The 12,881-nt window shown below is 40.0% G+C and overlaps 1 protein-coding gene across 2 annotated transcripts in view; it reads right to left on the bottom strand.

The window, feature by feature from the left end:
• Positions 1-425: 425 nt before the first annotated feature.
• Positions 426-12,881, bottom strand: part of CEP85L (centrosomal protein 85L) — a 309,647-nt gene continuing 297,191 nt past the window's right edge. For both annotated transcript variants that reach the window (XM_088480976.1, XM_088480975.1), the window contains exons 9-13: positions 12,446-12,563; positions 11,818-11,868; positions 6,250-6,357; positions 5,343-5,556; positions 426-4,197 (exon numbers count right to left, since the gene is read on the bottom strand). In XM_088480976.1, the coding sequence (XP_088337102.1) occupies positions 4,031-4,197; positions 5,343-5,556; positions 6,250-6,357; positions 11,818-11,868; positions 12,446-12,563 (658 nt within the window). In that variant the 3' untranslated portion in view covers positions 426-4,030. The remainder of the gene's footprint in view (positions 4,198-5,342; positions 5,557-6,249; positions 6,358-11,817; positions 11,869-12,445; positions 12,564-12,881) is intronic.

Below are 12,881 nucleotides of genomic sequence, written 5' to 3' on the forward strand. Positions count from 1 at the left end.
CACTGATAACCACAGCATACAGATAGGGGCAGTCCACCATACAGCTGTATATAATTCTTCATACAGACAGATATACACATGAAGTTCTGTGCATCCAATGTGGGGGCAATTGTGGCCGACTTGCATTTAACTCAGAAACAGAGAACCGGATGTACAGACTTTTCACCCATTATTGTTGCAACAGTTGTATGTTGTAAACCACTGGTGTAACTGAGGACAATCCATTGTAGTTTTCAAGTGTTCCTGCAGGGTGTGATGTGTTCGTAACCGGGGTCACTGCCCTGTTGCAACACAGGTAGAAAAGTCAACCTTTTAAACGGAAAGTAACATCCCGGGAAATAAACAGAGCTATACAAGTGAAACATAATGATGTGAACAAGAAAAACAAGACACTTTAGTTTGTAACAAAATGTAATTTACTCTGCAGTAACATATTGAAAAGCTTAAACAAAATCCAGTGAAAAAGTTGTACTTGCTAAAATGTAAGATTTTTTTCTCTCATAAATAGAACTTTGGCATTCAAAATTCTAGCTGTATATCTAAAGTACAAAAAAATAATAATACCGCCTTTGAAAAGTGAAAGGCATAAATTGGGAACCAGCCAGTGGCTTCCGTCTACTTATAACAACAGGACAAACGTATTTACATGAGGTATTTTCAAGGATTCACAAACAAAGGCTTCAAACTAACAGGATTGAAATGTCTCACACCCATAGCTGTGCTTTAACATAAGATTCTGAAACAACAGCACTTTCTTCATTCAACCACGTATAGGTAAAACACAAATAAATAGTATCACACCCAATGCACGCTGTGTATCTCAAGCTATATAGAGAAAAAAAATACATATATGTACAATAAAAGTGAAGCAGATCAGTGTTTTGTGTCATTTTTAACATAATTTCTGACAAGAAAATCCCATTAAATTTGAGCAACACTTTAATGGCGTTCATAAATGTCCTTAAGGCAGCTGTTTTTTTGGGAGCATTTTTTAACCGGTTTGATGCATCATATATGCACAAATCTATCTATATTCATATGAAATAGATAAAAGAAAAACAAGATATCAGAAACAAACAACCCCCCTCCCCCCAAAATCCTCTAGTTGCATTTATTTAGGAAATGCATGGTACGTACATAGAAAACGATGATTACCTATTTTGTGCGCTTCCTGGGCACAGGGCGAGGAACAAAAAACACTTATAGAGTGTGAAAAAACATCCAAAGATGAGCCCAAAGGAAAAGGAAGTGATGGGACATAGCTTTCAGGGACACAGGCTGGTGGTACAAGGCACAAATAGATTATTGCTAATGAGCCATTGATCATGTATTTGTAGCTAGAATCCTTACCAAGCAACGGATTTAGAAACACACAAGGCTACGGATTGCATAATACATTGGGTAACACACTATAAACTGTAGGTCATTGACAGAGACGAGAAAGAATGGAAAATACTTTTACAAAATGAAGTTCTCCTATGGGTTTTTAGAGTCTCAGAAAAAGAAAGTATTTTAATAAAGCCATTCAAAAACAGAAATAATATTAACAAAATGTGTTATTCTCTCCTGTAATGCCTGGGACTGAGGTGGACATGGAAATGCAATGATCGTACATAGTTACTCTGTAAGCCGCAGTATAATTGGGAGATGCCACAACAGAGTTTAATGCAGTTTTTATCATACAGAGGGCGACTTCCAATCAGTTAGCCCATCATGCAGCATTGCGTGTGCTGTGATAATTATCACTCTGCATTCAGAATAAAAACAGGAGAAAGCAGGATACATTGAAGACTGTGCTTAATTCTGGGAAAAGAGATGGTAATATTCAGAAAGATTCATAAATAAATTTAGTTGACTATTATATGTAGTAGAAAGTAGTTCTTGTCCACAGCCATATTGGTACACTGGTTATATAAGCATTTACTAGGCACTGCCTAAAAGCTTTGCATTGCAGGGCCACTCTATGATTTAACTGTTCATAAAGCGCCAAGGGATAACCTACAAGAAATAAAAGCTTGCAATTATTTTACGATTGCCTTTGCAACCTAAAAATGTCACACATAGCTACTTCTATAGTTACAGCGTGAAATTACAATATGGAGAATAATATGCCAGGTTTACTACAATAGGATGGATATAAATTAGCAGTTTGTGTACAGGTCTTTGCAGCGCACATTGGCCTAGCCTACAGAACTGGTATGGGAGTCTACATGAGAGATTTCTCTACAGTATATTTGTATGACAGGAGATCAGACATATATATATATATATATATCTGCATAGTTACATAAGTGCTGTGTAAGTACATGGAGTAATGGAGGATACAGCCGTTCAAGACACGCGCAGTGGTTGACAAGCAGACGTCAGTTGCAAGTATGTTCTCATAGGACAAAAGCCTCATCGCACAGGTGTAACCACTGCAGTACCATGAAACAGGGCAGATCATGTGCTTTATTTCAAGGAAATTGTAGTAATTTTCCTAGTTTTATCTTTATCATACATTTTACTGGGAAACCATTAAATCAATGCAGATTTACTAGAAATTTAGATCATTATATTTTTTTACTGTGAATTTTAATGTCTAGCTATGTAATAATATTCTACTAGTCTGCTAGTTCTACTGACAACAAAATCATATGCTGCTGAGGACAGGATTGTGTCCTAAATATACAATTGTCAGTTCCTTTGACAAACTCAGCAGTACATTGTATATACATGGTTTAGCAATTGGACAGCATACAGCAAGAATTGCGCTGTTACGACGGGAAGGACACTGAAATGGATTCTGATTTTAAAACATCAATTGTAATAGTACTTGTAATTTTTAACTTGAAGGAGGAACCTTAAAGCCCTGAAATGCTGTATTTTTATTGGCAAATGTAAGTCTTAATCATACTGTACTTTACTCTTGCAATTAGGAATAAAATCAATTGCAAATGCGAGAATGAACAAGTATCCAAAATATACAGAGATCTGGGAAAAATATATAAAAATGGATTACAAATGATGTGTGTACACACATCAGTAACAATGCACACTAATATATATTTGTGAGAATAGGTTGATATTATGCCAGATGCTGATGCACTAATAATTGTGTATGCCGTTTTTCCACTTGACTATGGAGTGCAGTTATATTCTGGTTACATCGCTGCAAGAAGTAGTTTACTCTATGTATACATCACTCCCAGGGTGTGAGAAAAGCAGAGCCCTGTAGTGATAAGAGACTGTGATTACTGCACAACTTGTGTCCTAACATTGGGAAGTTACAATTATTCCCTTTATGGCTCTGATCCATCACCGTGGTGTGTGCTTTGTGAAACGGCAAAAATGCAATTTCACAATGTTTTTTATTCGCTTTGAAGTGGCTGCACAAATGGACTAGTCACCCTGCGCCAAACGCTTAGCAAATTCATCTCTAATTAGGGAGCTTTAACATTACGGCTGATACACAAGGGAATATGTCTGCAATTGTTGGAGGCTATGCTGGCAATACTACTGCCAGACACACAGTATTCATGGGTTTTGTTAAAATGTTAGTTAATGAGAAACATAATAAAAGTAGACAGATGATTTACACTAAAATGGTTAGGACACCACTAATGACAAGTGACATAGCAGAAATCCACAGTCTACATCCCCAGAGACTGTAACCGTGTGAGAAGAAATGCACCATGATGAAAAGGAATAGAAACATATTTTGTGTCTCAGACGGCAGACAGCAGACCATTTAACATGGGCTCCTCATTGATTCCTGCTATTTCCACAGCTGTGACAAGCTGTGCGATTTGTTATACATTCATAGACCGGCCTTTTGTCCGTAGTCTCCATTTATTTAGGACAATAGAAAAATAGAACTTTCCAGGCAATGATTAGTTAATTCCATGTTGGAGTGGTGACTTATGGTAGAGAAAGTGCCACAGGTGTGTTGTGCATAGTACATCTTCCAGTTATACTATGGCTCCCAGGTAAAAATGCACAGAACTGCTATGCAGAAACATTTAATGTGCAGGTGCGAGGTCCCAGTCAATCACTGGGTGATACAGTTATCCCCCATATCCTGAGCATAGCAGTCTGACAAAGTAGTCCTCAGTTCATCAATGTCTCGCCGTAACTGACGTGCATCTGACAGCTTCTTGGTGAGGCTCTCTGTGCTGTGGTTGCTAGCTTCATGTTCTTCCGAAACGGAGTTAACAGCTGTGAAAAGCAAAAAACTCAAGAGTGAAATGTGTGTCTTGTGATAGTTATCTACATTTATTAACAGTTAATTATACAGAGCCTACATATTACACAGCACTTTACAGACAATATTTAATAATTGTCATCCGGCCTTGCAGCCCTTAAAATCTATAGTCACTACCACACTGACATGCACTGAGAGATGGTTTTTGGAGTGTCGTAGGAAACTGGACCACCCAGAGGACAAATAGATAGGGCTCTGATCAGACTCAAATCCATGATCCAGGCACTGTAAGGCAATACTAACCACTGTGCCAATTCAGTGGATGTGAAACATAATAGTCTACAATGATTTTTCGCAATGGAAATTTGTGTTAAGCATTAGACTTTGTGTACATTAGACTTTGTGTACCTAGGACGATCCTGTGAGCGACGGGACCCAGCATCGGCAAGTGCATACACACCTGTCGATGCCGGCAGCGTCGGAGCGACGGCGGGGGGCAGCGGGGATCATGCTGCATTCGGCATCGGTAGCGACCTCCTCAGATCTTTCTGCATGTACAAAAGTTCTGAGGATGCGACGGGCGACCCGCAGGAGCGCGCATAGGCATCGTGCGTACACACTGGACGATATGAACCATTTGTTGTTCCGATGCGTTGGAATCAGCCAAATCCTTAATGATATCGTCTAGTGTGTACCCAGCTTTAGTTAGTAAGCTGTCAAAATTTTTATGTTCGTTATTCTCAAATCACAGTTATCTAGGATTTGTGTTAGCGATCATGCAGCAAGCCTATCTCTAGCAAGGAGCCTCAAAAAATATAAATGCTTACACAATACAGAATGATTGTGTGGCCCAACTCTGTCACTGGTTGTACTAGAGCACAGGTTCTCAAACTCTGTCTTCAGGACCCCAAACAGTGCATGTTTTCCAGGTCTCCTCTCAGAATCACAAGCAAAATAATTAGCTCCACCTGTGGATGTTTTAATATGTGTCAGTGAGTAATGAGTACACCTGTGCACCTGCTGGGTGACCTGAAAAACATGACCTGTTTGGGGTCCTGAGGACCTAGTTTGAGAACCACTATACTACACTGTAGCACTTCCACTAACTACTATAAATCAAAATAGTATGCGTGTAAGTAACAAGCACAAGTATACTTACAATGAATGCCCAGGAGCAGGGAAAGATTGGGCTCCTTGCCCTGTACTCGCTGATTAAGAATACTGCAGAGTGCTTTCAAGTCAAACAGACAGTAGGACATCTCCTTAAACAGCTGCTCAGCCACTGGCACCTTCTCTGACAAGGGCTGTCTGGACACCAGTAACTCTTCCAGCTGTTTGCACATGGAGCTATTTTCTTCCTTTAACATTTGGTTCTGCATGGGAGAAAAAGAATAATAAAATAAGACTGAGCATGCTGTATGTATATGCTCCAGGGCTGACAGATGACTATTTGCTCTTCTTTCAGCATACAATACAGTAATACAATTTTATCTTACACAGATAGTGGAATTTCAGAAAGTTGTAGTGTAACAACAAAATCTCGCCTCACCAAGACGGCTCTGGTCCTCACCACCACTCCCTACTCGTATAATTCCACCACACTATAATTCCAAGCAGATAATCTAATCATTTAACCTCCTCTGCATTTATTGGGGGTAATAAAGAAGTGGTTACATTGAAAGTTGATGACATGGGCAGCAGTGACTCTACCTCTGTATACAACATAACATCTGCTCTATAGCAAAGATGGGGGAGGGGGGTGTCATTCACTAAAGTGAGGGAACTGTTGGCTAAATAATTGATAGCACTAAAATCATACTTGGTTTTTCCCACTGTGCAAAATCAGCAGTTTTAAATCAATATGTAAATAAAATAATAAAGTGTAAATGTTGTTTATCTGCAGCCTAGAGGTACACGTGTGTGCTAATATAAAGCTATTTACTTAACGTAATATACTTGTACATTCTAAAGATGCGTCTTGTTTCTTTCTTATGTCACATGGTTTAGTCCCATAGGATCAAGACGCTGATGAATATGGCAATAGGGAACACATCCCAGGTACTTACTTCCAGACCATGTGTATGCAGCTTTTGTGTGCATTCTGCTTGCTCTGCAACCTTCTTCTCAAGTTCGAGAACACACGACCTCTCCTGGAACAGCTGATCTTTTAGTATCTAGAGGAAGAAATAAAATGAACGGAGGAAATACATGATGACTGTTTCTGGGCGATGCAGCACTCCCATTCTCTGCAGTGACTCTTTTCTGCCATCATGTTGTCACTGCAGCACATATACAAACCCAGATCTATACTATAGACCAGACATTTACTTTACTATGATATAAAGACAAAGCCAGTAACCTCAGACCCAGGTGGTAAGGTGTATGCCTTGCATCTATTTTGAGGTTATTTCTTGAGCACAGCATTTGAAATACCTGAAATAGATCAGCCAAACCAAAGTCATGGCAATTATCCCTCCAAGCATCACAGATCCAAATCTGCCACTAGTTCACACAATGGGTGGTAGTGTCACTGTAGTGCACTGAGTGTCACTCTTCCTAGTGAAAAGTATTTAAAGGTCACTGATCATATAGTGTTTATTTACTATTATATACAGTAGGTCCTGCAAAAACTCCATCGCAAACGTAGACCAAATCATAGGGAGACTTATCACACCGTCTAAAGAGGACATGTTGGAGGTATAGCTTGTAGTTTCTAGGTATCATTTATCTAGTACAGTCTATAAAATGGTAGCTAGATCTGATTGGTTGCTAAAGACAACACCTCCACTTGTCTTCTTTACAATGTTTGAGAACTGTCTGAAGCAGAAAGGGGCTATTGCCACCCTGCCTCTAAAATGAAGAAAGGAGGCTGCTGGATTCCAGTCATAAATTGTAAAATGTGCAAGAAAAAAAGAATTAAAATCCGTGGTAAAAACAATAACTTCTCTTTCACTAGACCAATAAAGGTGGCTGGGGGCTCACGGTATTATTTCACTCTCCTACTGACTGAGGAAGGGGCCATGTGGAGCAAAATGCGTCGCAGCATAGAACTCTGAGATTTTGATATTTCTTTTATTTTAAGTTTATGCTTTATGTATGTATTTTAATCTTTCATTTTTAAATAATGTTTGTTGATCTGATTTTATGCCTATATGCTAATTATTGATGTTGAGGCAACTTTTAAAAAAGTATTGGTTTTATATCAATTATCTGTCTGTAATAGTGATGACGTTTTTATATACATTTTAAATGTGTTTATCTAATAGTCACTCTATGTTACCTTAATGCCATTTATATATGAAATAAAAATTATCTATGACATTTCTTGGGTTGACCCCCATTTTTTACATAGAACCCAATTACATTGAGGGAGTTTAACTGTGACAAATTATTGGACTATCCAAAACTTTTAGTAGCTCTCCAGATATGGAAGAGTAAGTGTTATTTTAGTCACAAAATCCATGTCAGACGTGGTTCAGAATAGTTTTACCATTACAAGCCCTGGAGAACCTGCTTTTTCCAATTACTTTCCTATTTAGGCTGCAGGCAAAGGTACCTTTCCCACTTTGAGGCCAGCTTATGTAGGGGAGGGCTGCAATATGCCAAGAATACAACCTATTGGCCCCTTCCAAGAAAACATCCTGATAACTTCCCATTGAAATGCTTGTCAACCACGGAAGCTGCACTATACTGCACCATCTAGCAGTGAACAGCCGGTGCCATTTTAGATCCTAGGTGCTGGTTTAATGGAGAGCAGCTGACTGTATCAAACTTAAATTAGACATCTCTCCACTCTGAATAGAATGCAGTCAGAATGTCGACATTCATTATGTTGACATTGTCACAATGTCGATATTTCCATTAGGGCTAGCATCACTAAAAGAAGATTGCCACCATTTCACATTGAACTATGACAAGTGGCTGAATTACTTTCACAATTTGGTCGTCCAGTACTAAGGACTAACAAAGGATGCCCTACATAAAATATTTAAAATGCAACACCTGATTTTTAGGCACAATACATAAATAATCACGCAAGGAGGACAGCTTGGTGCTCTGGCAGGTAATTATAGGACTTTGCTCCACCTCAGGCCATGATTCCAGACAATGAATAATGAACTACACACAAAAATCCTTCTCGTTATTAATCATGGGCTAAAAAAAACATTTCTGAAACTTGAGTATGCTTAGCTTCCTATGTATACATGCTTGGTACTCCAAAAGCAGTCATGTCCTAATCTTGTTTCAGTCTTATTTTGTGATTTCAAGTTTATTGATTTCTATACAACCATAAAAAACATCGAACTGCAGAAAACAGTAAAAAAAAAAAAAAAAAAAAAAAGAAAAAGATTTAATTCAGCAATTTCAAATTAACGCCTTTTCAATTGTGGGGGATTATATCTGCCATAGGACAAGGCTTCCAGGAATCTTTTTTCCTGTGTGTACCTAAGCCAAATTCCCCCCAACTTGGTCTTCTGCAGAATGCTAGAATCCATAAACCCTTGTTTATTTTAAGTGCAAGATTATTCAAATGGCTACTTTTATTGCTGCCCCAGATAAATAACCTAAACACCAAGTATGTCTACTTCATAAATGGTTTGATGATTCTATAAGGCAAGACAGAAGGCTTTAGAATTATATTTTAAATCTTTGCTATTCTGTTTTGTTAAAGTACAACAACTTTTGATTGAAGTATAAAGCTGGCCACACACTAGACCAACTTACATCCAACCAGCCAACTTGTTGATTGGTTGGAATGAAAATCTGGTAAGGAATGGGAGTAAATGATGATCAGCAATTTGCTCCTAAATGCCAGAAAACAGATGAAAATGGTCGTTCAGACAAGTTTGTTAAATGTTTGAGCTAAACTATTTGTTCAAACAACAGTTTTGGTCCATTTTCCAGAGTTTGGGAGCAAATTGCTGATTGTATTCCTTACCAGATTTTCATTCCAACCAATCAACTAGTTGGCTGGTTGGACAGATAATCTTTAGATGTGTGGCCAGCTTAAGAATACATGGAGGAAAAAGTGAATAATACCCCTTTCAGACATAGAACCCGGGAATTTCTCCTGTGAAAAATCACGGGTATTTGGTCTAGACCCCCCTTTCACACTACACTATCTACTTTTCCCGGTTAGACCCCTTTCAGACAAGAGCAGGGTTTTTGAGAGTTTTAGACAGTTTTATTAAAGTGGACGGGGTAAGGCGCAGAGGGACAGGTGGGGAAAGTGACAGAGGGACAGGTGGGGAAAGTGACAGAGGGACACTGTACCTGTAGTTTCCCAGTGCAGCTCCGTGCAGCAGTGAGAATACGGGGAGGCTGTAATCTCTCCCTCCACTTCTGCCTGGTGACAGCCGGAAACTTCCCGCGCTGGGGTTGAGGACAGAGGAGCCGCTGACCTCAGTGCTACCGGTGCTGAGTATGGGAAGGGGGGGAGGTGCGGGCACTGCTACCGCTGGTAATTATAGGGACAGGGGGGCGCTACTCTCAGTGCTGCCGGCGCTGAGTATGGGAAGGGGGGGAGGTGCGGGCGCTGTTACCGGCGGCGCTGCTACCGCTGGTAATTACAGGTACAGGGGGGGCCGCTGCTCTCAGAGCTGCCAGCGCTGAGTATGGGAAGGGGTGCGGGCGCTGTCACCGCCGCTGGTGCCGCCTCCCCGGTGGCTCAGTCGGAGCCAGGGCCAATCAGAAACTGCCCGGTGCAGCCCGGGAGTAAAATCCCCGGGTTGCACCATTCACACTAGAGCAGGGTAGTCTTCCCGGGACTTAAGTCCCGGGGAATACCCTGGTCGATTGCAGGGGCGGCTACCCGGGAACGTGTTCCCGGGTAGGTACCTTTCACACAGACATGAGACCAGGGAATTCTGGCCGAGGCAGGCCAAAATCCCGGGAATCTCAGTATGTCTGAAAGGGGTATAATAGCAAGTGTAAAACAACCAATCATTTAGTAAGAAAACAAATAAAAAAATGTTTCCAAGTGTGCTTAATGTACCTACTTTAAAAAGTTAAAGAGGGAAACAGAAAAATAACGACGTAAAAAAGCAAAATAATCATCTTAGAACATAACCACATGAAAGAGTAAAGTTTATACAAAGAAAACCTTTACAATTATACCTTTTGTCAACTGTAAGATGCAATGAAGTCTGGATCTACAGTCGGGTGCATAAATATTGGGGCATAGACAGAATTTTCATATTTTGGCCTATATTCACCACCACAATGGCTTTGAAATGAAACAAACAAGATGTGCTTTAACTGCAGGCTTTCAGATTTAATTTGAGGGTAATTACATCCAAATCAGGTGAACGGTGTAGGAATTACAACGGTTTCTATTTGTGCCTCCCACTTTTTAAGGGGCCAAAAGTAATGGGATCTGTTGATGTCAATGCATAAGGAAGACCAAACATAGAGCCTGCTTCAGATGTGGGCAGTATTGCACAGCCACAAGGAAGCGACTGTGCAATACCGTCCAGCAAATATTTCAAATGCTGCAGAAGACGTCTATAGGAAGCAGACGCCTCCTGAAAACAACTGCGATCCAAGTGCAGGGTCTGTAGATGCTGCATCATATCACACCATAGGTCGCGATAGCGGCAGCAACGGCCACAGTCTGAGTAGGGTTCAGCTTACTCAGGCTGGCAGCTTGCGAGGAAAGGAAATCTGTGTCCAGCGACGCAGACCCTGGCCTTGGCACTCCCAGGAAACGGGAGTGACACGCCTCCCGTTTTCGGGAATGCAACCCAGGCACACCCCCTAAACACAGAAAGAATGTCATGCTGTGGCTTGGGGGATCTACGAGCGAGATTACATGACCCGTTCTGCACATTCGCAGAACAGATCCCGTGCATGCGCAGAGCCCAAATAATCGTTATAGTACGTAAGCCAATGGGTTTATGTACTAATCTGAATCAGGCCCATAATTCCGGGAGTACCTGACTGTCATTGGCAACAGCAGCAACCACAGAAAATCACTCAGGGGTAGGGAGGGACTATACACTTTAGAGTTCCATGCTCCAATATAATATGTCACCCTAAAAACATGCAAATTATATGTCCTAGACCAGTGTTTCCCAACCTCGGTCCTCAAGGCACACTAACAGTCCAGGTTTTAATGCTATCCATGCTTGAGCACAAATGGTTAAATCAAAATAACTGTGGTACTATTTAAGACACCTGTGTTCAAGCACGGCTATCCTTAAAATGTGGACTGTTAGTGTGCCTCGAGGACCGTGGTTGAGAACTCCTCTCTTAGACAGATCTACAGTAAGGGGGGGCTAAATCATTAAGCGAATTCTGGGAAATCTTGTAAATTATCTGAGCCAGCCTTTGCTATTTACGGGTTTCTATTATGGTACTAAACACGAAGATTAAAAGAGAAGGAAAGGACTGTTATTAAAATAAAAAAATAAAAAAAGAGAAGGAAAGGACTGTAAAACAAATAAAAAATGTGAAAGACAGTCTATCTACTTTGTTATTAAAAGATTTATTTAAAGCAAAGGTCACTTTGAAAAAAGATGCCCATATAGAAACTACAAATGATATGAAGATTGTCTGTGTGTGAAAGCTTATGGTCTTCCAGTGCAGTTTGCATAAAGTCATTATGTATCAGTAGGCCCAGTACTGGGTCTTACCTGAATTTCTGCTGCCATATTGTCAATTTGAATTTGCTGATTATCTATGATCTAAAATGACAAAATAATAAAGTTTCATTACAATAAAAGACTCTGCAAGCATTACAATTACCAGGGTTGTTGCCAAACATCATAGTATAGATACAAGGGGCTAGCTCTGACACGCCAGCTCTAACGGGCCCCCTGTATGCTACGTTAACCAAACAGCATTAATGCAGTGATTTGTGCCTTACAGCCGAAGTGAGAGTATGCTTGCACCATACATAAATGCAAATAGTGCATGAAAAGTGGATACATGCACGTACATACACTAGCAACAGGTTTCAAAGAAGAATAGATTGATCAGAAGTGGGAAGATTTCTTTATTAGTGTGGTCTCAAACAGTATTCTTTATGAAATGTAAACTACACAAATCATTTCACCATGGTTACATAAATCTCTTACACTTATATTATGAGGGAAAATTCTGCCACTTGCAAGCACCAACATACAAGCTGATATGACTGTACAAAACTTAAAATAATAATAAATTCATTAAAAGAGCATCTTTTAATTTGTAATTGTAGCCAGCTGCAGCAAGCGATGGGAGCACAGAGATACTATTTAGGAATATATAATAGGCTCTCACCTTGTTGGCTCGCTCAGTCTGCTCTCTGAGACGATCGTTCTCACACTGGAGTTGTTTTGTATCCAACATTGGGAGCCGGACACCATCCTCTAGGCATTTTTGAACTTTCTGCTGTAAGCTGCAAAGATACAATTTAGTCTTTTATTATACGGGTTGTTTGAATAACAGGACATTTACATTATGCTAGACCTGCATGCACATTGCATTTGAAACTGAGTGAGAAACACGACCACAACTTAGGTACAACTACATAAATAAATGAAAAATAGATAAATATAGTAACAAGCCAACACAATACCGCCCCCTGAAGTACACAACAAAGAGCATCACTACAATCAGAGCTCCATGAGAACATTTACTTTTCATGGAGCTTTGATTAGATAGATGCTGTTTGTTGTCGTAACAAAAGGTCATAAATATGACTGAAATGTCGATC

The sequence above is a fragment of the Taudactylus pleione genome, unplaced genomic scaffold (assembly GCF_031769625.1).
Source record: "Taudactylus pleione unplaced genomic scaffold, aTauple2 ptg000259l, whole genome shotgun sequence".
Classification (NCBI taxonomy): domain Eukaryota; kingdom Metazoa; phylum Chordata; class Amphibia; order Anura; family Myobatrachidae; genus Taudactylus; species Taudactylus pleione.